The sequence below is a fragment of the Haliaeetus leucocephalus genome, unplaced genomic scaffold (assembly GCF_000737465.1).
Source record: "Haliaeetus leucocephalus isolate CR32 unplaced genomic scaffold, Haliaeetus_leucocephalus-4.0 Scaffold184, whole genome shotgun sequence".
Lineage (NCBI taxonomy): Eukaryota > Metazoa > Chordata > Aves > Accipitriformes > Accipitridae > Haliaeetus > Haliaeetus leucocephalus.
In genome coordinates this window covers 8909306-8935552 of record NW_010972620.1, presented here as the reverse complement: position 1 = coordinate 8935552, position 26247 = coordinate 8909306, and the positions used below count along the sequence as shown (strand labels likewise).

Here is a 26247-nt window from a genome sequence, read left to right as displayed (position 1 = left end):
CCCTGCCTTGCACATCAGTGGTCCCGGTGTGTGCTGGCTCCCTTACAAAGGCCATGCTTCCACCACGTGAAACAGTCTGAGCGAGCTCCCAGACTATCCCACGGAGGGACCGAGTGTCCTCCTATGGTCTCTCCCATGCAGCACGAAGGAAACCTGTGGCTGGGAGCTATCTGACCTGGAGCCAGCTCCACCAGCAGGAGCAGACTCAAAGGAGGCTGTCAGCTGGTTCAGACGCTGTGATTTCTTGAGACATCTCTCCAGCTATCTGCCTGTCAGCTGCTGTACTCGGAAGAGCTTTCATGGGGCTGAAAGGAATACCTTCTGCCTATTGTCACAGGACTCGAAAGCCTGGACCGTCACCAAAACAGGAAACAGAAAACCTAAGCTGCGAATCCAACTGAACAAATCGGCCAGATTGGAACAGTGTTGGGAAAGCCCAGCTTTTATTATAGCTGGATTGCGGGCTGCTCAGCACTGCGGGCAATCAGAGCACAGCAGCAGTAGGAAATGACCCTGTAGGGAGCAGCCTGCAAGCCAAACACAGCATAACCCGGACAGGACAGTACACAGAAGCAGGGAGGAGGCAAGGGTAGGGCCGATGAAGAGTTATAAGGAAGAAGCCAGGAACACGTTTGTAAAAGTGCCTAAGGGACTACAGGGAGATGTTGGTTTCTTTTAGGACAATAGGAACAGAAGTGAAGGGCACAGCTTCGCAGCCGAATTACTGCAGTAATCCATAAATTACTGCACACGCTTCATCGCGAGTCATGGCTCAAAAATTAAGGGCATGGATACCTCTCCGCGCACCCCACCTGCCAGGTAAACCAGACTTTTTTGTGCCTCCTCCCTCAAAGTTTAAGCTTCCATGTTTTTTCTGGCTGGGCGCACGTGCTCAGTCACTGCTCTACAGACAGGCAATAACTCAGTGGACTCTCTGGGCTCAACAACCCAAAAGCCCATGGGATTAAGGCTACATTCCTGAAAGTTAGTTAATTAAACTCTAGGTCAGGCTTTGTCTTATGAGGCTGAGCTGCTGCAGAAAAACAGAGCAGGTGACCATGAAACTAAAGACCATTTCATTGTGCAGAGAGGAGACATGAAAGCGGCACAAGCAACTCTGTTCTGCCATCCCTTGGTGGCTAAGTCCCTCGCTTGGCAATATATGTTCTCCTTTAATCCAGCCAGTTGAATGGCATGTCTATGCTGGTATATCAATATATGAACCACCTCTGCACTGAGGGCTAAAAGAAGCAGCTGAAGAAATAGATAAAATAATTAGAGTAGTCTGGATGCTGCCCCCAGGCTACACCCCTACCACCCCCAGTGAGATGAAGGATGGACCATGAGGTCCAGGGAAGACTGAATTCATAGGGCTTGGGCACCACTGGCTCACTGTTTCTGGAGGGGCTTGGCAGAGTAGCAAAATTAGGGAATAAATTGGGGGTTTCTGTGGCTGATCGTGCTCCTTCCTGCAGTGACTGCTGAGGCTGAGAATCGCCCTGGAGGTGTCCTTCCCCCGGACCCTACACAGTGGTCCAGTGAGCCCCAGATCTCCTCCTTTCCCCCACAGTTCACAGAAGAAAAACACTAGGATGTTTCCGTTGGCTTTTACATCATCTTTTTGTAGAGACTAATCTTCAGTTTCAACAATACATCTTTTGTGAAGCACTCCCAGCAGAAACCTTAGACACCTTCCCTAAGATCTGTTTGCTTACAGAAGACGAGGTAGGATTTGTTTAAACCCAGCTAGATTAATGTCTTGCAGACATTAGTGAAGTGAGATTTAATCAGGTTATTGCTCTACATTTTCCAGGGAAATAAATCACACATATTACTAGGTTGGAATAAGATGCAAGGCTTGGGCTGAGAACATTTAGCCTTTTTTGTTTTTCCAGGGGGGGAGCAAATGGATAACTTGAAAATTGCTGCAAGGCTGTTGAACAGGGAGCTCAGCAAACGTCCCTCAACGACTTGTAGGAGGGCAAAGAGAAAGAAAGCCATAATGGCTAGTGCCAGCCCAGGGGTGGGCCTCAGTCCCCATTCCCTGCCTTGCGGAGGTCCAGTCCTGACCCTATTTTACTCAGGCCTAATGCTCTAGGGTCCATATCAGTACAGAAAGCAGACAGAAGTGTTAAACAGCATTTAAAGCAGATTCCTGAGGTCCGTTTGAGATCCTCCAGATGAACTCTCCCATAACCCTGGGGACCTCACTCCTCTTCTGGGTGTCTGTTTCTGCCTGGGACATGGGGATGCCTCCTTGCATCAGAGGGGTGTTGTGGGATCAGGCAACATTTGCAAACCTTCTTACAAAGGATGGAACCTTCTTACTAAATGGAAACTGTGATGGTCAGCAGGTCTCAAGAGTATAGCTATATCCTGCTGCAATGGTTTCTAAGTTTGCAATATGTGTTTAACAATGAACACGCAACCGTATTTATTCACCGCAGACATTTTTCTAAACCAAAGCTGGCTAGAAAAAAACCAAACAGAAAACCAGCTCTTTTTTCAGATCTTTGATTTAAAAACTGCTCTTTCTCTCATTCAAAAAAGACTTCACTCTCTCTACGCTAGCAGTGTTTTCTTTAATACAAATGCTAATACATCCCCTTGTATAAAACCATGTATGTGCAAGAGACAAAGTTGGGGAAAACAAACTGCAAAGGTTCTCTCCTCTATACCAGCATGGGAACAGATAGCTGAAGCCAATACAAATCTTTCCACTAACTACAGGTTTGTGTGTGCTGAAGCTCCCAAAACCCAAAAGCTTTACATCCATTTCCCCTTACCTAATGGGCTGTGCAAACACTGGAGAAAGCAAATTACGGTAACACAGCCTGCAATCAAGTTTCAAATTGGGCAACAAAGCAGCACAAAACACAATGGGACCAAGTCAAAATCTTACTGCGGAGCACAGCAAAATACATCCTGTTCGGTATCAAGGAGAAAAGGAAATACGAGGCAAGGCAGCGCAGTTGCTTGTAAATACCCTCCTGCCAACGCTTTCCCTGGATAAATTAGTCCTCTGAACCCTGACTGCATCAGCCTGAATCAGCCTGTCTGCTCCAAGGTAAAGGCTACAATTCTGTTTCGTATTCAATGGGAACTCTTTTCCCAGCCTTTTTCTTGGCTTCCTGCTTAGAAAGAATAGACTCTCCAGAGACAATTTTGGATCTGGACCACAATCTTGCTCCCTTCAGATAACTAAGTATCTCCGGGCAGGAGTACATTTAAAGAAGCAGCTGGTAATTATGAGCCAAGTGCTTACTGGTAGGATTTCCCCCTGCTGCTGAGCCAATGCTTTTGGGAACTAAATGACTCTTTGGTGATAATTATCACGTAAAACCCACAAGCCAGGGGAGGTTCTCTCATTAGAACCATCAGCAAGAAACAATGCAAAGGTGGGCGGAGGATGGCTGAAAATTGTGTCTGAGGGTTGCTTGACTCCCCTGTCCTCCACACACCCAACATAGTTCTACATAATTGCTGGGCATTTTCTAGGTAGTGCTTGAAAGCTACAAAATCTTTTCCCACACCTATAGCAGTAATAAAACCAAATGACCTTTTCCTTCCCGCTAATCAAAATGAACTGAGCAGCACTGGAAATCCATCACAGCACTTACTCTTTTGGAGGGTTAAGGTCTTCTGGGCGAGCCTCAAAGAACCTGAAGACTTCATCGCACTGTGAAATGTGAGGAGGAAGCCGAACCAGCGCCTGCAAAACGAAACAGGGAGGGAGAAGCACTTAGAAAAGTCAAGTTCAAAACATGGCCTCAAACATCTAAACTACCAAGCAAGATGAGGCAAAACAGCGCTGGCAGGGGGAAGGGAATACAAAAGGAAAGCATCATGCCTGGCTACTTACCTGAGAAGAATGGAAATACCATGTCTTGACTGCAAATGTCAAGTAGAATGCAATGAACTGAGACAAGCAATGGTTCTTAGAGTCAGCCAATGTAATTTTTTTGCCATGTGTACAAAAGCAGAATTTGTTCCACGTGTGCAAAACCATAACACTGAGTAGGTAAGTGTTGTGTGGCTGGGACAGTCTGCATGATATGTGTTTGCACAGCACCTTAAACAGTGCTTAGGGCTTACACGCTTTATGCCAATGCATGCAAATTCAAGCAGTGAAAATCTACAGACTCAACACCCACTAATACAACAGATGAATGTGCTCCATAAAGCTTTCCATTAAGCACTGTCAACAGAAAAAGCAGTTTGCTAAAAAAACCCCCAACAAACCAAACAACAATTTGCTCCTAAATTAACAGGAAAGGAAGTTTGATTAAGTGACTGGAAAAAAAAAAGAAGGCAGAGAGGCTATTTCCGCATGAAGAAGGCTTCACATCACATTGTGGCTAACAACGTCCATGCATTCTGCAAGGCACAGGTACACAGCACTAATGCATTCAGCAATAGTTAAGTACCATTTGGGAAGCAACCACATTATGTTGCAGTGTACTGGAAAGCGAGACTTCAAACCAATGAGAGAAGCACACAAGGCAGAAACGTGCTATGAATTTGCTGTTCAGAATCTAGAGCTTTATGGTGCCAAAAGAGGCCAAAGAGCTGTCCTCAGCCCACAGAGATGGGACAGCAGCTCTAAGTGACGTGACTCTGAGATTGCCTCCAGAAATGACCTGCAGGAGAGGAAAAGAGGCTGGTGTTCACCTCCTCCTGTGCTAAGTTACATTGAAAATAGGCCACAGGTTAAATATAGACCAAGCTTCTTAGAAGTGCTGTAAACCTGTTTGACAAAATGAGATTGTCTGGCTCTTCTGCTACTTGAAAGTAGGACAAACAGTCTTGAAAGATGGATGAAAAACTGCACCAGAGCTAAATGAAGGTGCATTAGGGCGAACTGGTTATACTAACCCATGAGACATCTGATTGATCTTGGTCAGACACACCAGAAGGCAGGATAGGGCAGCTGGTTACCCTCACGGCTGTTTTTAACCAGGCTTTCAAAGTCACCAGATTTGTTTCCAAGACCACTCCTGCTTGGGGATGTGAAGCGAAAGAGCTGATAAATGAAAAAATCCTGCTCTGAAACTGCAGGTCTCCAGTATTAGATGATGAGGTCTTGTTTTGAGGTGACCTGAAATTCAGAGCCAAGTACTTCCCCACCTATAGCTCTCCTTTTCCTGGTGGAACCATGTTGTAAAAACACAAGGAAAATCCATTTGATATAAGCAGGCTTGTGAAGGATGAGGCCCTGGCCTTTGGTCACATGCAACTGCACTATAGAGCAGAAAGAGATACCTCGCAATAAGGAAGCAGTATCAGATGCAGAAGCCGGGCAACAGCCTGGCAGGTCTAAGTGCTGGGGCATGCGTACAGAGCATGGCTGGTTGCTGCACTACCACAGGATGCAACGTAACAGGTGAAAAACTCAAGTGCTTTAATTTGAATGAAGGATGCCCTGGTCCCCACTGCTATCCACTCAATCTTGCCTAAAAGCGTAACAAAGGTGTGAGCTCTCTGCCCTTATTCCAAGTGCACATAAATGCATGCATCCAGCTGGCAAATCAGGACTAACACTGGGAAGTTAGGAACTGCCCGGGAATAGTAACAGTCACAGCATGTTGAAAGACAAAGAGTAATGCCTCACCAGCACAGGCTAACAAGAACATAGACAACATTAAAAGCACGTTTTGTTCATCTGCATCTCAAGGAGGAGACAGACTTACATAGAGAAGCAATGCCGTCTGACCAACAGTGGATGGAGCTGAGATTTAGTGACGGCTCTATTACTAACGCCCTTCTCAGTTCAGGCAGGTTACTTAACCTCCTTCCATCAAATTCAGCAGGGATAAATCTTCAGTTACCCATTTACAATGCTGAGCAATAACACTTACCTAATCCGCAGAAAGGTTATGAGGCTCAGATATTTAATATCTACAGTGTGTTTTGAAATCTCAAAGGGCTTGATCTTGTGCAGTCAATGAGGCAAGAGCAAGCACTGCAAATGATATGTATCATTACTAGAGAAACACAAATACCCAAGTTATACCTATCGCAGGGGGTCCTGGACATCAGACACCTTCTCAAAGAGTCACCACTTCCCTACAGGTCACAGGTGTTCACCCTTCCCAAAAACCAGGCTACAGATGTCAATACTGAACTGGAGCACAGAGTAGGTTTTCAGTGATGGAGGAGCACAAATCCTATCAAGCTGCCATGGAGATTTGTGTTTCTAAATCTTTAGAAGCCTTAGGAAATCTGACCCCCCTGAATCAGTGGTCCCCTGCCTGGAAATATCCAGGAGCACTGTGGTCCTGCCAGGCCGGGGAGGGGTAATTCAAAAGCACATCCGTGACTCCAGGCTTTCACAGGCAGTGGATAAAAATCAGCCGAAGCCATTTCCACACCCAGCCATCCACCTTCCCACCCTACGGACATGGCAGCCCAGGGGCAGGGCAGGCTCTCCTGCTTCTGAATCACCTCCCAAAGTACTGCAATTTTCAGCCCAGTGCGCAGAGGTGAAATGAAATCCACTCGGTAGTAACCTGCCATTGCATGTTTTTCGGGGAACTCAGGTGTAAGTCTGCAGCTAGTCAATTTTTCCTTGTTTTGATTAAGGAACAAAGCTTTAAGAAGGGGTAAGAAATGCTAAGAAAGTGCAAACAAGGGAGTAAAACCAGGCAGAGTCGGTCTATTGATTTTGGACAGTGGCAGGGAGCAGCAAAGCTTTTTTGAGAAACAAACGTCTCTTCAGTAAACACGCAACATCCACCCAGGAGCAAGCCAAGTCCAACGCAATTCCAGCAAGCGAACAGAAAGTGCATTGAGGAGATGAGGGACACCACTGTCACTCTGCAAGGGGAAAATGCAGGTTTCTGGCATTTCCAGCAAGACAGCTCCAGGGCAGACCTGCAACAGCCTGAAGGAAAGACTGCAGGGTCAAAGAAAGAAGGGTAAAGAAAAAGAGGAAAACAGATGGTGAAAGGATGGAAAGGATAGGGAAGTGACATTATTCCTGGGAAGCGGAAACCAGAGGTAAATGCACACAGCTACAAACAGTAAGCATCCAGAAACAGCAAGGAATTTGCACAGGAAAGGTGAGAGATAAAAAGTGCCAGCGAGCAGAATTCAGCTTTGCACAACCACCAAGTATTATCAGTAATAGCATGTTTCCTTACTCGGCATGCAAAGGCGGACGTGCACTGCTCAGACCTCACATGTTCCTTAGGAGGTATGCTTTTATGTGTTATTTCATCCTGTGACGATGTCTGTCTCTGTATTACAGGTTTCAGACAGTCTTGCAGAGTGGATGATTTGAAAGGCTATTAGAAAAGCTGTAACACCGGGCAGGGTGTGAGCAAGCAGCCCTCGGCACTGGGGACGGCCGGCTACTCACAGAGCACCAGCTCATCTGCAGGCAGGCTGCTGCACGCCGCACACAGCGCTCGAATCAGAGCACCAGGCACAGGCAGGGGTTCATCGCTTAATGTCACGTGAACTGCAGACAGCCCCGTGGGGCTACGTTACAGCTCAAAGGCTCCACGAAATACATGCACATGGGTACAAAACCGTGCAGGTACGTGTAAGGATGCACTGAGTGCTCTGTGTTGCATTTATGCAGATACATTTATAAAAAACAGGCACACAGACATGTATATGTAGAGCTCTACAGCACGCGTGTAGGCATGTGATATTCATGCCACTGAACTTTATATGTCTAAAATGGGAGACTGGTCACACTGGTCTATCAACCTGTACAATCGCTAGAGAAAGACCGGCATCTTCAGGGGCTGCTCTGCCTATCCCACCACATATGTCTAGCTCTGGGTGGGGTGAATCATTGACTGTCTCTCCCCGCAGCCCATTGAGGGAGTTCAGATATATTGCTCTTGGATCCCTAATGTTCAGTGAGGTTAATCCCAGCTCTGCACACAAATACACAGAGACAGCTGACCGTACCGCATAGTTGTGACTCCCTGACTTTTCATATTAAGTATCCTGTTCTCAATTGTTTATCATTTCAATTAACATTAATCATTAGTGCCAGACATTTGGGAATGGCAATGAGTCCAGCAAGGGGCAAGGGGCAATTAAAATAGTTCATTTCTCAGAAGAGAGAAATAAATTGTTTCACCTAAGTGAAAACCCTTTCCATTTCTGTTTTGTTGAGAGCCTCAAGTAACTCTAAGCTTGAACCCAAAGCACTGAAGTGTGGAGGTTGGATGGCAAACACTAAGCGTCAGACAAAGACATGGATGAAGAGTACATGGTGGTGACTCAGACTGAAGAAGAAGTGGGGAGATGTACGAATAAGTAAAGAGCTGAGGGAAGGAAAAAAAGAGGGTGCAGAGTTTTGGAAGTAATTGGGACATAGTTCTGGGCCTCTGGCATGGAAGGACCATAAGGCAATGGAAAGCGAGGCTCTACTCCAGGTGCCGAGGGGCATTGCAAACAATTAATTCTCGTTACTGCAGCTGGTCTAAACACATCAGGATTCTGAAATGTAGATTAAAAAATGAGAGATAAAGTTTGAAAGTTTTTCATTTAAACTCTCATTCTTGACTACGACTAACTATTACTCCATCTTCAGTCAGCACCAGCTTAGCTGTACAATGGCTAGAGACAGAAACGTCTGTGTATCTGTCTTGACAGGTTCAAGGATTAAACCTTGAAAGAGAGGCAGGACTGAGAGACCAAGAGGCAGGTAATTATGTTTTTGAAGTGTGGTCTCTCTCACTGTGGACATTAATAAAAGAATGACCAATATTTCCTGGCACTGGTGTGACTTGCTCATCTAATTCTTATTTAGGTGGCGTGCATTTGGGTACTCAAGCCACACTACAGAAAAGCCTGTAAGCTTCTACTTAGATCCACCTCCAGTTGGGACAGCAGGAAGGCATGTGACAAGTTCAGGTAAGTCTTTATGACAATGGGACTTCACATCTTAACAGCTTCCCTGCACAAAGATGCTTCCCTCAATTAGGACCAATACACACAAAGATGCAAGTCTGCAAATGCTGGCCTGAGTCTTCCCAGAGGGCTGCGTAAGGAGAGAGCAGTGGTTTTGTGAACCACCGACCTCGGAGGTCCTTCTTGAACACAGGATGGTACATACTGGACAAGCACACACCAGAGGTGTGTTTGAGAGATCAAAAGCTTAATAAATAAAATGCCCCTGGCAAGGCAAGGCTATGAAGTTGCTCTTTCTTTCACACTGGCAAAAACTCCTAAACAAATTAAGAAAACGAGGCCCAATGAGCCCAGAGGACCTTAAATCACACTAAACTAATTCCAAGCCTACAGTTAAGAGGGAAATCATCCAGAGATACCAATTCCAGTGGGCAGCACACATTTACTGGCAAAACATAGTTTGTTTGGTAGTTCACTCAGGTTACCAGTAAGGACATCCAGACCCTGTACTTTCATGTTTACAGATAAGAAAAGTCCTGGATATCTTCCCCTGTGTGTCCCACTCCTCTGTTTTTCATTGCAACTTCAAAGTTTCTTGCGGCCTTAGCAAAACCACTGGCCTAATTACCTCTGTGATGGCATTTCTCTAAGCTGGTACAATGCAATGAAGAATCACCCAAGAGTGAGGGGTCAGGAGGCCCATGCTGTAGGGTCTGGAGGGCTGATGCCCCTGATACAGAACATTCTGCAGACCTCCCCTTACTGCCAAGTATCCCCACAAACTCTCAGACAGCCTCTGCCTGTCACTGCTCCTATGCCCGGTGCCGGAACAACACCACATCCAAACAGCAGAAGTCAGACCTGCTTCTCAGCCATGCAAATCACCACGCTCTGTCAGAGACAGTCTGCAAAAACAAAACAACAAATGGTCGAACATTTGCACGGCTCATTTGCCAGGGCCCATCTGCGCTTTTTCTTTCCAGGGCAGGTGAAATGGATGGAGAACCCTCATCTGGCAAAAAAATTACCACGAACTTTGCATCCAAACCTGCCTCCCTCCTCTGCTTCCTCAGAGATTCCAGTGGACAAAGGTCTATTGACTCATTTATTCATTTTATTATCCCATGTCAGATTTTCTCCACCAACTTCACCCACATCATTCCAGCATAATTCTCTAAATTTTTCAAAATTAAGCATGTTGTCTGCCTACTCATTTTAGGACTAGCATGGGCCATAAGCTTTGCACTCTTCTTTTATAGTAGCAGGACTGAACTTGTCAAAATGATGCTCTTGCTCTACAGTTCTATACAATTCTCTAAAGAGTCAAAACATCCACTGGACAGGGGAAGAAATGCAGAAAACAGCTCACACCTCCAAAGAGGTGGGCATGATCCCACTCTCAAGTCACGCACATGCACCAGCAGCTGTTACAGAGTAGGAAACAGTAGTGAGTAAGATTAATTTACTAGTGGGGGAAAAAAAGAAAATCTCTTCTTATACCAAGAGAGTATTCATTGCATTTCACTTCAGCTTTCTAGAAGTTAGCATCGGAGCTAAGCAAGTCACTCAGGTTCCCTCTGTAGTTACAGCTGAATGGAGAGAGACCCTGTGTCTGGTTTAGGCTGGTGAAATGAGGCCACTCTGGTTCAGACTCACCACCTAACTTTCTGTTCCCAATTAACAGCTTTCTGTCATTCCTACTTAACTTCATATTGGGATGGAAAGATTACAGTAAGATTATGAAAGTCATGTTCCCAGAAACATTATAAGTGGTGACCTTCAGCGAAGGTAGAAAGAAAGCATTTCTGAATTCTAAGCCTCTGCTAAGCCCCAGAGATAAAATCCTGTCCCTGCTGAAGGTCAGTAACAGAACTACCACTGACTTCACTGTACCAAGAAGCTCCCATTCTACAAGCTGTTTCCCTAAATTCTTTGTACCTTTGAAGTTCAGTGCCTGATTTTCGTCATTATTTTCAGTCTTGTGGACTTTCACATCCTGGGCCAGGTTTGGAACAGCAATAACATAAGATAATCATTCTTTGAATAAATGAAAATTGGATGAACCATAAATGTTCAAAAGAAAAACTTATTCTCACAAAATGTGCAGACTTAGAAAGGTTGGGACAGGTATGAGTTGCAACTCTCAGGTCCCTCTGTTTATTTACACAGGTTACCAACTGTGTGCTGTGGGATTTAAGAATGACTGGGTACGTCCTATGCCAGGCAATGGTGTGCCCAACTACCATCTTCATTTACTCTCTGTAATTAGGAGGAAGCTGTAGCAGAAGGTGAAGAAATGAGCCCATAACTGGATCTGGTGAAAGGCAGGACATCATAGCTACCTCTATACTGTTTTTGAAGAGTGGGCACAAGCTTGCCTACCATCCGCACTGGGGACAAATTAATGTCTGGGCATGGATTTGGAGTCAAATGCAGGGGATGGAAAAAAAGTTTGTCATTCCTTTACTTGCCAGTACTGGCCGGAGCACTCACCTACCTGCAGCCCAGACTGTTCAGGCACAACCACGGTCATATATGCTCCAACAAGATACATCCCAGGGGGATGGATGAGTTAGCTAGGGTCTTCCTTCCTTAAAGACCTGACACCCCATGCAGAAGGACACTAAGGAGGATGTAGCCCTCTTGAAGCACACACAGACACGAGATGCAGTGCCTGCTCTCAAGCTCTTCAGTGACTACAAGCCTCGCTCTCCAGTGCCATCCAGATCTACGCATCTTCTACTGTGAAGGACAGAGGCAATTTAAAGACAAATTATAGTAAACTGCAAATGAAATAAAAAGACACTACATCAGGCACAGATGAGCCAGAGATGACTGGAAGCTGGTGTAATATTCTGGAGAAGTCACTATAGGTTTGTCATAGTCATTGCTGGGCACCACTGTGGCTGCTGCTGGAGACAAGGAAACACTGGGCTGGGGAAACCTGGGCTAACCCAACATGGCTGGGTCTATGCTCATAAAAGCAGTGTCTATTAATAAATAGGTTAAGTAAACAGCTTGGCTTTGGGAAAGCATCCAGCCATGTCTCCGAGCTGGGCAGCAGCAGTAGATCTGCCCTGTAGCATCTGAACCAGAGTGAACTGAGCCAGACTTCTCCAGGAGAGAAAAAAGGAAGCGAGAAGGAGGGCAGCAATCACAGCGCCGCAGTGTCAATGAACGTGCCAGCGGCCGAGGCCACGACACATCCCTCGGCTGTGACCGGCAGGGCACCAGCGGGCCCAGCTGGGTCAGGTCGGGTCTGTCTGGGGCGCGGACAAAGGGGTCCCAGAGAAGCAGCTGCCCCCCTGGCATAAGTCACTGCTTTCTCCTCTGCGCATCTGCTGGGTGAACCCTGACATCAGCCCTCACCACTCCTGTCGCCGGCAGTTCCTGTCTGAAGGAGGGCCGCTGGGGACGCAGTGAGACCCTACATATTTTAAAGAGAGCCATTCGGCCACAGGCAGGAAGACAGTGCATTAACTGTCGCACAAGAAAGACTGATCTCATGAGATAAAACTTTAGTCGCAGTTTCCTCGCCCAGGGGGGTGCAGATGGCACGGGTTTCACACACACACCATGCCCCCCCCCCCGCTCCCCAGCATGCCTCAGGCACTTCAGCGATCTGCTCCCAATTTTGGATGAGCAAATGTCTGACTGGAGAAGTTCTTGGGAATGTATTCTTTCCCCTCCACCTGCTCTTCTGGCTTTCTAAAAACAGAAAGAAAACCCCATGGGAAATAAGAGAGGAAGTCTGGGGTTTAAATTATGCACTGACGCGCTCGATACCTCTAAAAAACTGGGTATCCGCCTTGCTCAGAAACGACTTTTAATCTACTGTCAGAGGATTAGTTATCATCAAATCATAAACTCTAAGCTAGAAAGGAAAGATTAGGTGACTTAACCTTCTCAACACAGCTGTGCTTTTCTGTCCTGCAATAAATTTCCAGGCTTTCACTCATCTGGAGAAGCACTCCTGGAAGCCATCGGTCCACCCCAGTGCTGCACCAGCTGGCACTGTCCCTCGTGTGGCACTGGGGGACAGATGGGCAGGTAACAGAAGAGAACGCCATCTTAGTTGTGCCTCTCTGCCTGCTCAACTCTTGCGCTTATAGAGGCTGAAGTAGAAATAAAATCCACATTTCGGCCAGATGAGGCTTATGGCCTTTACTGAATAAATGAGGTACCAATCCGGTGCATAAAGTTTGCAGGCTAAAATGCTGCAAAGACCCTGGGAGCAAACAGCAGCCTGTTTTCATCCGCCCTGGTAGTCCTAGCGGCGTTTGGGAAGGACCATCCTTACGAGGGACACAACACAAATGAAGCTCTTGGTAGTATCCCGCAGGGAAAGCCCAGTGTTGGTGGTGGCTATGAGCCCCCAGGCAGCAGGGCTGCCAGACGCTTCCCCGGAGCTCTTACCCTGCAGTACTCGTCGATGGGCTTCAGCCTCTTCACAGCTACGTCTCGGACATGGCTCCTCCGGAACAGGATCTTGCCTGAGGAGGGAACAGATGAAAGGGGAGGGTTAGGGGCATCGCCTGCCATGCGGGGTAGGGCAACGGCACCGAGCAGAAAGGTCAGCAGACGGGGTTCCATCGCCGGCTCCAACCACAGCTGTCGGCAGTGTCGGTGGCTGAGCTCTGCAACCCCATTACGTCCCCAGTGGAGGAGTTCCAGCGCTGGAGGGGTTCACACAGCAGCCGCGTTGTGTGACTGCGGTCCCCCATCGCTACAAGACAGACAGGACGGCACGCTCGGAGGAGGTGTGAGGGGCAGATCCGCTCCTGCCCTCGGAGCAAACTGCATGGAAACAAACACACTGCAGGGCAGGCAGCAGAGGGACACGGGGTAAAAGCTATTACAGGAGCGTGCATGGCACGTCCTGCAGCTGGATGCTGCTGGTCTTAAGTTTGCACAGGAGATGCAGCACATGGCCAACAACTACCACAGGCACAGCAGCTCTCTGAAACCTCAGTGACTGCCACCAAAGTCCTGCTTGTGTGAGCCACCGAAAGGGGACCACAGCGACTCAGGGGGCAGAGGGAGTTTTTTCTGATTTCATCCTATTGATAACGCCAGAAGTTTTGGTTCCCTTTGAGTGGTGGCATTTTCCTGGAATGGACCAACACTACGTTATGACTCTTTTCTACTTTGCAGCCGCTTTGGCATGTCCGTGCTGGCAGCGCAGGGAGCATTGCTGGGGTGGGATGCAGGCTGCATCTACGCCCCACGCCTGCCCACTCAGCTGCCTCCCGCTGTGGATGCTCCTGCCCTTGCAGGCAGACAAACCACAGAGCCAGCTCACGAGCAAATACAAGGCTGTTGGTGACAGAGCCCTTATAAATCTACAGAGGGAAACCAAATAATAGAAGAAAAATAAACAAACTCTCTTTTTTTGAAAGTAAAATAAATAATAACCTCAGTGTCCTTACTGGATGACATATCTGCAAGCAGTTAAGATTAAATAAACAGCTCGGTTTTGTGTGAAACTGATTGTAACAAAGTTTATCAAAATAATCTAGGAGCTGAGTTTCCCCACACACAAGGATGTCATAGAGTTGGTATTTTTTTGGCTAGAAGGGATTATATCTTCATAGCCTTTTTTGGTAGTTTTCTTCCCTTTTTCTTTTGTCCTGTACTTCTTTTAATGTAATGAGACAAAAAAAATTATATGTTCTCCTTGTGGTGGAAGAAAACAGTATCTGCCAGCATTATTTAGTCCATGAAATGCCTACATAAAAAAACCACTGACATATATACCACCCCTGCTCCAAACTTCTTCTGCCAACAGGCAAATAAGATACTGATCCATAGATCATGGGATAAGAAAATGGACTAGGAAATGAAATCAGATCCAAAATCTGAATATGTGGCTTTGATTTTGTCAAGATTACACAAGCCGAGAGGTTAATGAAATGGCAGCCTTTAACAGTCCAGTAGCAGAGGCTCTAAATCCTCCCAGATTCTGCCCCTTTTGGTTGCCTTTTCCTCCACAGCTGCTAATCTGGAAGGTGTTAAAGCCTTTTGTTTCAGACAGGAGAAAGTGGTTTATCTCCATCCCCAATTCTGGCAACAAAACAGTTTGCCCTGTGAGGTAAAGCCATTTCCTAGTGCCATAAATTTATCTCTCTGGGTTCCCTATGGTTATCTCATTACAAAGCTGGTGCTGAGCCATCCCTGTAGGATGCGATGGCATGCAGTCGCAGAGCACGGGGAAAATCTTCAATAGGTGTCCGAGATGTTCATCTGAGCTTTAGTGATTTAGCCAAAGGCTGCTGCAGAAGGAAGGTGGCACTTCCATCTCCCTGCACCGACTGACTTTGGACACACCAAAATCTTGCTGCGTTCCTTCTTCTCTGTCCAGTAAATGGGGAGAACTACCTGCATTTCAAAACATTTCTTATTATTTCTGATAGCCTCTAGGATCACACTGTACTTGTACTGCATAACTGCAGTAAGCTGCTTTTTGTGGGGGAAGAGGTGTGGGGGTAGCTGTAGAGAAAAGACTAGTTCCTTTCCCAGTGCTCCAGAAACGCTAGTGCGGGAGATCTTGGTATTTATTTGCAACTTTTATAAATATACTGCAAAGAGAAAGCAACATTTTGGAAACATTCTCACTTTCTGGCTTTCCTGTTTTCAGTTCAAGCCATGAGTCAAAAGTCGAACCGGTGTCCATATAAAAACATAAAGGAACCAAAGACTTAAATACATTAAGGATCTCTTGTAAATGCAATTCAGCTTTCCTAAAAGGACAGTTTACAGGGAGGCCCAGTCTTCAAAGTAACATAACAAATGAAAGACTCAAACATAAGAAACAAGATAAATATAATAAAGAACGTTATATTAAACACAGAGTACAAAAAAGACCCCAGGATATGATGAGTCTTAATTCAGTCCTTAAATGGAGATGGAAAATATCAGGATGACTGTGGTGTTAGGACAAAGCAAAGCCCAAAAGGTGCTTCCATTTTTATCCTTTCAGAAAAAGGAAGATTTTCCCGCTGATACTGGAAGCTGGAAAAGGCTCAATGAGGGCTGTGCGGAAGGCCTGTAGTTGCGCAGTCCAGTATGGCACTCAAAACTGAGATCTGGAGAAGGCTGAGTGGTTTAGAGCACCACAGAATAGCAATCAACAAAGAAAAAAGCAAGAAGAAAAACAAGGACACTCTGCAAGCACATTCAGCTCTGGTGGGAAGCAAGGAGGGATGCCCTTACAAGTCCTGGGGTCCTCAGGCAGAGAAGTCTCATTGCCCAGGGTACTGAAGCACCTCTTAGGAGGGACAACTTCCCAAATGCCCAGCTTCTCCCCTTTTCTGGGAAGACAGACTGTGCTGACAGAAGCTCGGCCAAAGCCATCATGACCAACCAGCAGGAACCACTGCAGATCCAGTACGAGTTACTATTGCTTTCTCCAGTTCCCCCATTTCCACTGGTCTTCCTCTGAAAGCAAGGGAGGTCCCATGGGACTGGAAAAGGAATGTAACCTGAGAGACCCATGCTGCACACTCTTTACACTCTCCAAGTGGGTGCACTGGACACAGACCCCATTAATGGAAAGCTTTGCCTAACGAGGTAGTTAGGGTCATCATAAAGAAATAAAGAGCAGGCAGAGAGCCGGACAGCGGGGCCATGTAAGAGCCAGTGAGGAGCCCTCAGGACGGCAGTGGAGAGGAGCATTTCATGCAGCACTAAGATGAAGCAGGGAAGTCCTGGGGTGGCCGGTAAATGCAGAACAGCCCAGGCAATTTCCTTGCGAGGGTGGAGTACTGGTTTATGTGCTGCTTGGCTTTTCCTCTGGGTAGTTTCCACATCTCTGAGGAAGGGATCTACTTCTACGTGAGAACATACAGTGCTGCTTCCTCTCTCCTGAATTTTACTGCAGCTCTTTTAATCCTCCTCAGGCACTACGCCCCCCTTTTACAGAAGGACGAGCAGCTTTTTAATCATGCTACAGCCCAGCTAGGAAGTGAATGGGAAGTCTGTCTTAGACTCAGATGTGAAGCTATAGGCTATGCAGGACGGTGCTGCCTCTTGCAAATACTTCATTCACCAATGTGCCAGGCTGGGACCAGGCCAAGGGGGGTCTGGCATATGTTAGGAAGGACTCCGAGGACTGCAGCACTGGGAAAGAGAGATGTGGGGAAGACACAGGGCTCCAGCCCTGCTGCTAATGCAGGATAACAATATTTATTTTTATCCTTTTTTCTTTAAAGAAAATATTATTCCTAGGAAATTAATGTGGATAAGAGGCAAAGTATCAGGTTTAGCATTGTAGGGGCATCTTAAGTCATCCCTTCATCTCTCTGTGTATATATATATATATAGACGTAGTCTTTAATTCCGCGACCACACACCTCTTCTCCCACAAGACCTCAGTTTCCTCCTGTATACACAGTGGGTGCACAAAGTGGGAAGAATAAAGCTATGCAGGAGACTGTCTATCTGGCAGCTGCTGATTCTGCAAGCTTAAAGGTATGCTCTGAATATCACTTTATTGCTGCATAACCTCATACTTGGAGTAGTATAGATTTTAACAAGTGCCATGGACCCCAAGAACAAACAGCCCTAAAAGCACCCCAACACTCTGGTCCTCCCATTAGCCTACAGGTCTGGGCTGAACACACTCCAGAAGGGTCCATAGCCTAATGCTTTGTAATGGTCAAGGACGTAGTTCGTACAGGCAAGAAGCCCAGCTCCTGGTGGGCTTGGTGACACTGTGGAGCACAGTCTGGAGGCAGGACAGCACCAAGCATCACTAAGCAGAGAAGCACTAGAAGTCCCCGAGGGGATGCCTAGCAGGAGAATCCAGTCTTTCCTTTTCAAGGGAGGGGGACATAAGCTATACAGTCCCTACAATCACAGCAATTGCCAGCTGTCACAGCAGCTACTGACCTAGACCGGTGATTTGTAACCTCTAAGACAGCCTCTGAAACAAATCTCCATATCACACCTTTCATTGCCAAGGGGAGGTTGCTGCCTATCTAGGCCTCAAGACCTTCTAGAGAATCATGTCTTCATGATCTTCCCACCACTGTGCCAGTGGCTCAGCCCTGAGCCACCAGCTTTGCTGCTCCTGGGAGCCAGGCAGTGAGTGGGAGCTGCGGCAGGGGCAACAGGGAGACAGGGAAATTGCTGTTTAGCTCCTTTCCAAATCTACCAGAGAACAGATCCACCTCTTGCTCTTACTCTCTGATTGCTGAGCTTGAGTGTCCTTTCAAGGGACATCTAGGTGATGGATTGGTCTAAGGACACCAGTTGTTTCATGCAAGGAGCGTCTGTCAGAGGTCAGGAAGAGCCCAACCCACTGTCAAAGGGACAATGGACAAATGCATATTCACATTTAATCTTCTACTTCAAGTACCATCACCACACTTCAGAGGGCAATACGTGAAGCTAGCCATATGATAAATATTCAACAGCAGACAGCCTGAAGACTAATGGGTGCATTAAAAATACTGTAATGTCTCATCTGATTAAAGAGACATGTGCTGCCTCTGACTACAGAAGCTCCACCTGTGGAGGCTCTGACAGTCAGCTGTCTCCTAAGAGCAGGGAAAAGCTCCTGTTTCTGCCTCTTCATGTTGTTCTTGTTACTGTGCTATTGGTTCTCTCCTCTTTTTACCCGAGAACCTGGGAGGTACCAGATCTGTATATGTATATTGCCAAGCGATGTGTTCCACCTAAGATCAACTTCTCAGAGATAGAGTTTGCTTATGAGATGAGGTCAGACTCTCTTTGCAGTTACACTGGGGTTGCATTGGTAAAAAAAGAGTAAAGAATTTAGCCCTCATGCAGTTACAGGTTCTCCTTTCGGGCTAAGCAGCTTCCTCCAGTGTAACTAAAACCATTTTGCCGCTCAAGTATTTTTATGAAGGCTTCTACTCCTTACACATAGCTGTTATTATTATTTTTATACACTGAAGAAGCACAGATGTGCAATCAGATATGACACAAATTCCCCTTAACCCATTCAAGCTGTGACATCCACCTCAGGGTCTTGCCCAAAACTCTCAGGCACCTGTCACACAATGTAACTCCCAAATGGAGCATTTAAATACACACTGCCGCCTTGCAATATAAAATAGGTAATTCAACAGCACAACACTATGGGAGAGAAGAACAATTTTATGTTTCTCATGGAAGTACGTGTGATTGTCAACCAGATGGCAATCTAACAGTGGCCAAAAAATAGGTGTGTTCCTTACAAAGTAATGTCTTACTTTTATATGGGGATCCCAGTTTCCATGGATTGTTTCATCCATGATTTCCTGCAGTCAGAAAGCCAATGCCAGGGTCCTAACACTGATGGCATTTGGTCCTGACAAAGAAAGGGGAGGGAAATGATTCATAGTGTTTCCACCGGTGGGAGAGGGAAGGACTTTTTTAATAAGTAGAAACTCATGACAGAGTCAGAACTGTTGGCTGAACTTGGCTGCCAAAGAGCCTCAGTTGATAAAGGCCTTTGCTAATCAGCAGGAATTACTATGGAAGGTGACAAGAGGTGATGGAGACAGATGGGGCAGCCAGGAAAGCCAACACAAGCAATAATAATATTGCCCTGAAATATGGGGGATGGTGGGGAGGGTGTCCTTCTGCACTTGGATCCTGTTTTTAATGTGCATAAGCTGCAATGTTAAAGAAAATCACTGAGAAGCAATAAAGCATGGGAAATAACACGGCTTGTATAAAAGAATACCACCAGGAAGAGGAATTAGAAGTGATAAGCAGAATATGCCTTATGTGAATAATTACAAGGGGAAACCAAAGACAGGCAAGAGGCGAGGCTAGATTCCCCACCAGCAAAGAGCTCCTAACTCTGAACCTGGCTGCCTTCCACTGTCTGTCTGTAGGGGTGGCTAGTATCCTCCAGGGACAACAGCAGCAGCTCTAGAACAGCTTTGCTAGTACAGACTTTGGGAATTCAAGCACCAGGCACAGCTGGAAGAAGGAGAAAAGCCACGAAGCACGGATGCTGAAATTCAGGAGTGACAGATGGGGGCCAGGGGGTGCAAATCTCAAGCTAACAGCTCTGTTACTGTTTGTACAATGTTTTGCATAAGCCAAGAACTACTTCATGTTGCTCTATGTCCTGCTGCTATCACCCAAACAACCCATTGCTCCTGTAATCTCCTCTTCAGCTGCCCCAGCTGCAAATCTCCCACCTCTCCAAAGCAAGGCAGGAATCATGGTGCAGGAACATTACTCAGTGTTTGGTCTGGAAAGTGCTACAAAATTATCCTTTCAATTTTCTCACTGTGGGACAGCTCTCTGTGCATTGGTCTGTATGCACTAGCAAACCTGAAGAGATCCATCACCTTGCTTAAACCAACTTTACTACCAGAGTACAGCAAAGTAAAGCATCTACACCACACAAGAGGATCCCAGCATGGGCACAAGTCCCCAGATCCCTTAAAACCGAACTTGCCAGTCTGTTGCAAAATGTTGGGAGTGTTGATGCAGTGAGTGAAGTCTTCAATTTCCGCAGTGAAATCGGTGCCTCCTTGAACTACACAGCTCAGCTTCCCCAAGGTGGAAAGTGAACTCATTTGTAATTACTGGTTGCAAGCGGTACATTAGCCTGCAAACAGCCAACTGCTTTTAATTGCAGAAAGCAGTCAGTTTGTCCGAGGGGAGAGGGAGAATGGTATTTATACCTGCAGCCCACAACACCGGCAACTGACACACCCTCACCCAGAGGAACCGACCTGATGATAATTCCGAGTCTCAGAGATGAGAAGCCAAAAGAGGGTCACGTTTTCAAAACATCCGAGAAACACTGCCTTAGGAAACAGCACAGCTTCCTTACACGGAGGATGCAGGAGCACCCCCCTCTTTGCATACAGTCTTTGCTACGCTGGGAGCAGAAGGCACAGAAAAACAGGAAAGCTTATGCAGATCCAAAGCATCACCCTTGCCTATGCATACTTCTTCCCTAAGATAAGCATCTGCACACTTACAGATCCACTGCTCCCTGCATTTTGTTGAAGGTCCTCCAAAAAGATCTGTTTCCAAATTTCTAGGACCAAGTCATCTAACACGCGGAAACATCAGGGCCTAAATAATGATCAAACTATCTAGACCCTATACCAAACTGATCAGAGAAATGTCAACCGCTACGTCTCATCGCTGAAACACTTGGTTTGCCTCCTCTATCAGCTGACGCCAGTGTCCTGCTTTCACCTAGGCAGTTAGTGGCTCCTAACCTGTAATCTCCAAATCACTAGTGGTCCACAGACAGTCTGCAGAGCTATGGTCAAGAGTAACTTTCACTCCATGGCCAGCGTAGAAATGATGTGGATCACTGTATGTTGGTCCAACGAGTTTGGGAACCAGCAGCCCCTGTTTACATTACATATTTGCTGGTGAACATGCTTCTATCATATGAGCTACTCCAGCTCCTGACCCCAGAGTGGGAAAAGGCAAGAGCCTCTCAAATGCCTTTGTGCCACCTTAACCATGAAAAATGCTCTTCCTGAAAAGCAAGACCATGCCCCTGTAGCTACACCAACTAAACTCTTCGTCTGCTCTTTCCAAAAACACATCAAGTACCACCCTGCTTACTGGAATCTGCCGAAGTCAATAGGAGTCTTTCTACTGACACTTGGTGGTATGGACCCTCAGGGAAGGACCATATGGTCCCACCTCAATCTTTTAAAGAGGAGCCTTAACGAATTGAGCCTATTAAAACACTTGCACTGTCTTACAAGCTCTTACAAGACTTGTCATTAATGCACGTGCTAATGTGACACTAAGCCCCAGGCCCGAGCTCACAGACCCTGGGCCAGCGCCAGCCTCACCAAGAGGGAGCCTTTGAGCTACACCCACTGGGGTCGAAGACCTTGCAGCAAGGTCACTGGAGAGAGACGGATTTGCACCACACCCTTGCCAAACTTCACTAGAAAAGCACAGTAACATCCTAGCCACATCCTTTGGCCTGACTGGCAATAACACTGCTTGGAAGACTCCACCCTTAAGCTGGTTGAGAACAGGAGCTGTGAATAAAATAATATTTGCACTCACACCACATAGATCAAAGTTATTATTACTAGGAGGTAGGTCACGCAATAACACGGTGCTACGACATACTTTTACAGAAACATTGCATGTAGAAATTGAGGGGTAGGGATGCGAAGGTGGCTTCACAAGGTCACAAAATGAGCACACACTAATGAAAGCAGTGTGTCAGTCCCTAGATCCCTCTGCTGATCTCATGCAGAATGAAAATACATCTGCCTTGACATCTGGGGCCAGAAAATCTTTCTGTTCAAACATTTATTCTAATCAAAAACAAATCCTCGATTTTTGCCACAAATGAGGCAAAACTCTCCCCTGTGGAAGACCTTGATTAAGTCAGCTGCCAGGTACACGTGTCCCACATTACAGGAGGTGAAATTCAGCAGTCAGATTGGCAGGGACAGTGCTCCTCAGAGCAGTTGTGGTATTTGGAAGGCACCAATTAACACAGAAATTGAACAAACAAATAACGTGGCGGCAAACATAACTAGGTGTCTGTGCTTCTCAGAGGCTGGAACTCACCAGCTAAGGTTTCAGAGAGCAGTATTCAGAAACGAAATCCCCTGTGCTTTGCAAAACAGAGCACTGTTCTCTTTTTCCAAATGGAAGTGCTCTCCTGGAGTCCTCCAAGCGAAACCTCTGACTAGTTTTAAGCTGAATTTTCAGTAGACAACGACAGGCACAGAAGCAAGCCGTTGAACAACAACCAGACCAAAACCAGCCGGCCTCCGAGTCAGGAAGCTCATCTGCAGACCAGGACACCATCTCAAACCACAGGCATCATTCGCTGGTTCCAGACACATCTTTTTAGTACGTGTTACCTTTTTGTGTCGTTAAGACAATCTCTAGTAGGGATTTCCTCTTTGCCTGCTTTGATCCCTGATAAAGCTACTGTTGATTTCAAAGGCTCATGAGTGTGTGTTTTAAGGCAGGGATGGCTGATTTCTGTGTATTACAGAAGAGAGATGGGCACTTTTATTTCCAGCACACGTTGGGGGTCTGACCAGTGAAGTCACATTTGCACCTCCCTGCACTGACTCTGAAGCCAGACCTGCACCCCTTCCCCTACCTCCTCTGAGCTTGCACTGCAATAACCCAGCTGGGACATGCAGCCTGCCCACATCACCTGACAAAACGGCCTTTGGGTCAGGTCTGTGGCCAGGCCGCCCAGCAGCACCTCCTCTTTAACTCTTGACCATGAAGCCACCCCTATTGCCCCTTCCTAGCCGATGGGTGCACGGCTAACCCACTCCTTTGGTAGGCAGCGGACAGGGTGATCCATGTGAGCACACGTAGCCGGCACCAACACGAGCCAGCGTCCGGTCACTCAGCCTCCCAGGGACAGCAAAGCACATTCAGATCACTCTACATTAGCTGCAAGACTAAGAGCACTCACACCAGCAGTTACCACAGCTCAGCTGATGCACAGGAACAGGGAAATGATTTTATAATTACTTATCAGATAACCAGCCTCCTTCACACCCAGCTCCTCCGTGTGTGAGCACTTCAGCCGTTTCCAGCTCAGGCCACTTAATCCAAACCATGCTCACATGCGACTTGGCACCAGCAGTGCCTGCTGACGCCAGAAGACAGCTGAGGACAATCTCCCTGAACAATTCCTCTCGGCTCCTCCACATGCAACTAAATGCAGCATTAAGGGCGCGAGGGCACCCCAGAGGACAGAGCTGCTGCTCTGGAGCTCAGGGTGGAGGGTGCTGAGCATCCCCAGCTTTGCAGGGCCACCTTCTCCTGGGTTCAGCAAGGTGCCTATGTCCGATCAAAGCGGGAAATGGCACTGTCAGATGTCAACAGCTTCGCCCACTGCAGAATAAAAAGCCTCTTTCAGGGATTAATGCTCTAAGCAATTAGTCGCCCCATGAAAGGAAAAGTGCCTTCAGCCAAGGTGACAGCAGGACCCTAGGACTATGCACGCTTTTGTTTTCCTTTCACGGTTAATATGGCCTTTTCATTTCCCAGGGAGAAGGAAAAAAGGTGGACTGGAAACTAATGTTTTGTTATTTTTTATTTTTAATAAGGATCGCTGTGCCAGCAGCATAAAAACATGAAAATAACCCCAACTTTATTGCTAAATTAAAGAAAAAACAGTAACATGAATAGGCACAGAAATCTGAATTAGGAATGTGAGCTGATAATTACCCTTTCGGGCCCTGATTAATGGCATTTGAAGCCACGGAGACACTGAGCAGCCAAACGGGACTGACTGCTAACAAAATCCACACCACCAAACAAACTGGTCTTTCTCTCCCTGTGCCACCACACAGGAATGGCAGCTCCCCAAATGCTGTTTGCCTTTGTGTCCTGGTGTGCAGTGCTACGCAGGGCCGGCCAGAGGTACAAAGTCCCACTATTGGGTACCTCAGATAACCCCTCTGAGGTGGTCCAGCCTGCAGACCTGTGGTCTCCAACTAGAAGGTCAAGAATGGACAGATGCCATCTCCTCCAGTGCAGCTTCACTGGTAGTTGTAACACACTAAAAAGGAACAGAAGATTTAGCCCACTTTGTTGCAGTGATGTGAGAGTGTTGTATTTGGTTCAAAGATCTCTGTAGTCCAGCTCCCTGTCTACAAGACTGGCCAGTAAAAGATACGCAAGAAATTCAAGAACAGGACGCATGTAATGGGATCCTTCTCCTGATAGACACTCCCCATTCCTGCACACCAGTGGTTAGCCTTTTTCGGAATTAGAAAACAATTTCTAGCAACCAGCGTTGGCTCCATCCTACAGAAACTGCTCTAGTACATTTTTGAACCCACAGATATTGTGGTCCCTATAGAGTCCTCTGGAAATGAATTTCATAATTTAATCACACGGTATGTGATTACATACTTCCTTTTGTTCACTTTAAGCTTGCTTTCCAAATTTCACAGGCTGCACATGGTTTTTGCATTCTGAGAAATAAAAATAATCACGTCCTCCACATCCTCTCAAATTCTTCGTGATCTCACAAACTTCTACTCTATCCCAACCACCACCTTTGTTCCAGACTGAAGACTTTTAGTCTATTTATTCCTCTCATACAGAAGCCAATTCACCTCTGTAATCACCTCTGTCATGCTTCTCAGCACCTTACTTTATTATATACCCTTTCTGAAAGGCAATGACCAGACCTGCACATGGTATTCACAACATGGGGAAATCATGGATTTCCGCAGCTGAAGCTCTGGGTTTTGTTCCCCATTCTTTGCCTAATTCCTTCTAACGCCATGTTTGGCTTTCTGACTGCTGCGCTGCAGTTTTCATGGAAACATCCTCAGAACTACTGAAATCTCCTTCCTAGATTGCAGCGGTCCTTTTTTCCCCCTCCACAGCACTGCTTTTTGCTTACCAACACTGAATTGCCTTTTTACCATCAATATCATGAGATCCTCCTCCAACTTTTTGCAGTCCACTCCAAATTTGAGTATCCTAAGTAAATTTTGTGATCAGCTAAGTTAGTTATATCACTGACACCCTCTTTTGCAGATCCTGGGTTGAACAGCACAAGATTCTAGAACAGATCCTTCAAGAATCCTTGCTGATAAAACTACGTTTCTTTTGGGATATAAAATTCTTAAGCCTTCATCTAGAGAGGATGCATTGCTTTAAACTGTGGGTATATTTTTCACCTATCGGCTTTCAATCCCCTATTTTAAAAACTTTCCTGGAACATTTTTCATTTCAAACATCAGAAACCAAGGATTATTGTTAATGTCCACAAATGCCAAAGCATCCATCCTTAAATGAAGGCTCCAATCTGGCAGAAAATAAGCTTACAGCCTATGTCAGTCATACATCAAATAACAAGAAAGGCTGTTAATATAATTATCTTCTTATTGCTATTTTGGGAGGCACAGTAGGTTTTGATGGAGCTTGTAGTAATAGGATCTTTTATGCCATAATTTACGAGCACGTCTGTCTTGAACAATTTTCCACATGGGAAATTAATCACATTCTGCCTAATGGGAGGAAAAATATCCCTTTGCAGTTTGAATTGGATTTGCCATGGTCAATTGGACGTGGGCTTCTTCTTTATCCCTACTCATAATCTGAGGTGTAGTGTTGCCGTCCAAAATTCACTGTGTTAGACTCCAAAGATGGAGATATTTCACTGACGGGTGATACTTTTATACAATACCCACAATGAAATAAGTCAAATATACCAGCATGGCACAGTCACAAAATTGGATTGTGGCATACGTCAGGTATTGTAGATAATTATTACAGAAAGCACCTCCCAGTAAATTTCAACTGCAGCTTCTGTATAGTCCAGTAACTTTGGTGTTACTTCTGTGAAAAAGAAATACTCAGGCCAGATTTAGGAAGCAGGCAACACATATCTCCCCACCAGTGGACCTACACAGA

General features: G+C 46.2%; 1 protein-coding gene across 2 annotated transcripts in view; it reads right to left on the bottom strand.

The window, feature by feature from the left end:
• The window catches only part of SH3PXD2A (SH3 and PX domains 2A), a 180631-nt gene that overhangs the window by 134782 nt on the left and 19602 nt on the right, over nucleotides 1-26247 (bottom strand). For both annotated transcript variants that reach the window (XM_010564787.1, XM_010564786.1), the window contains exons 2-3: nucleotides 13291-13367; nucleotides 3621-3712 (exon numbers count right to left, since the gene is read on the bottom strand). In XM_010564787.1, the coding sequence (XP_010563089.1) occupies nucleotides 3621-3712; nucleotides 13291-13367 (169 nt within the window). The remainder of the gene's footprint in view (nucleotides 1-3620; nucleotides 3713-13290; nucleotides 13368-26247) is intronic.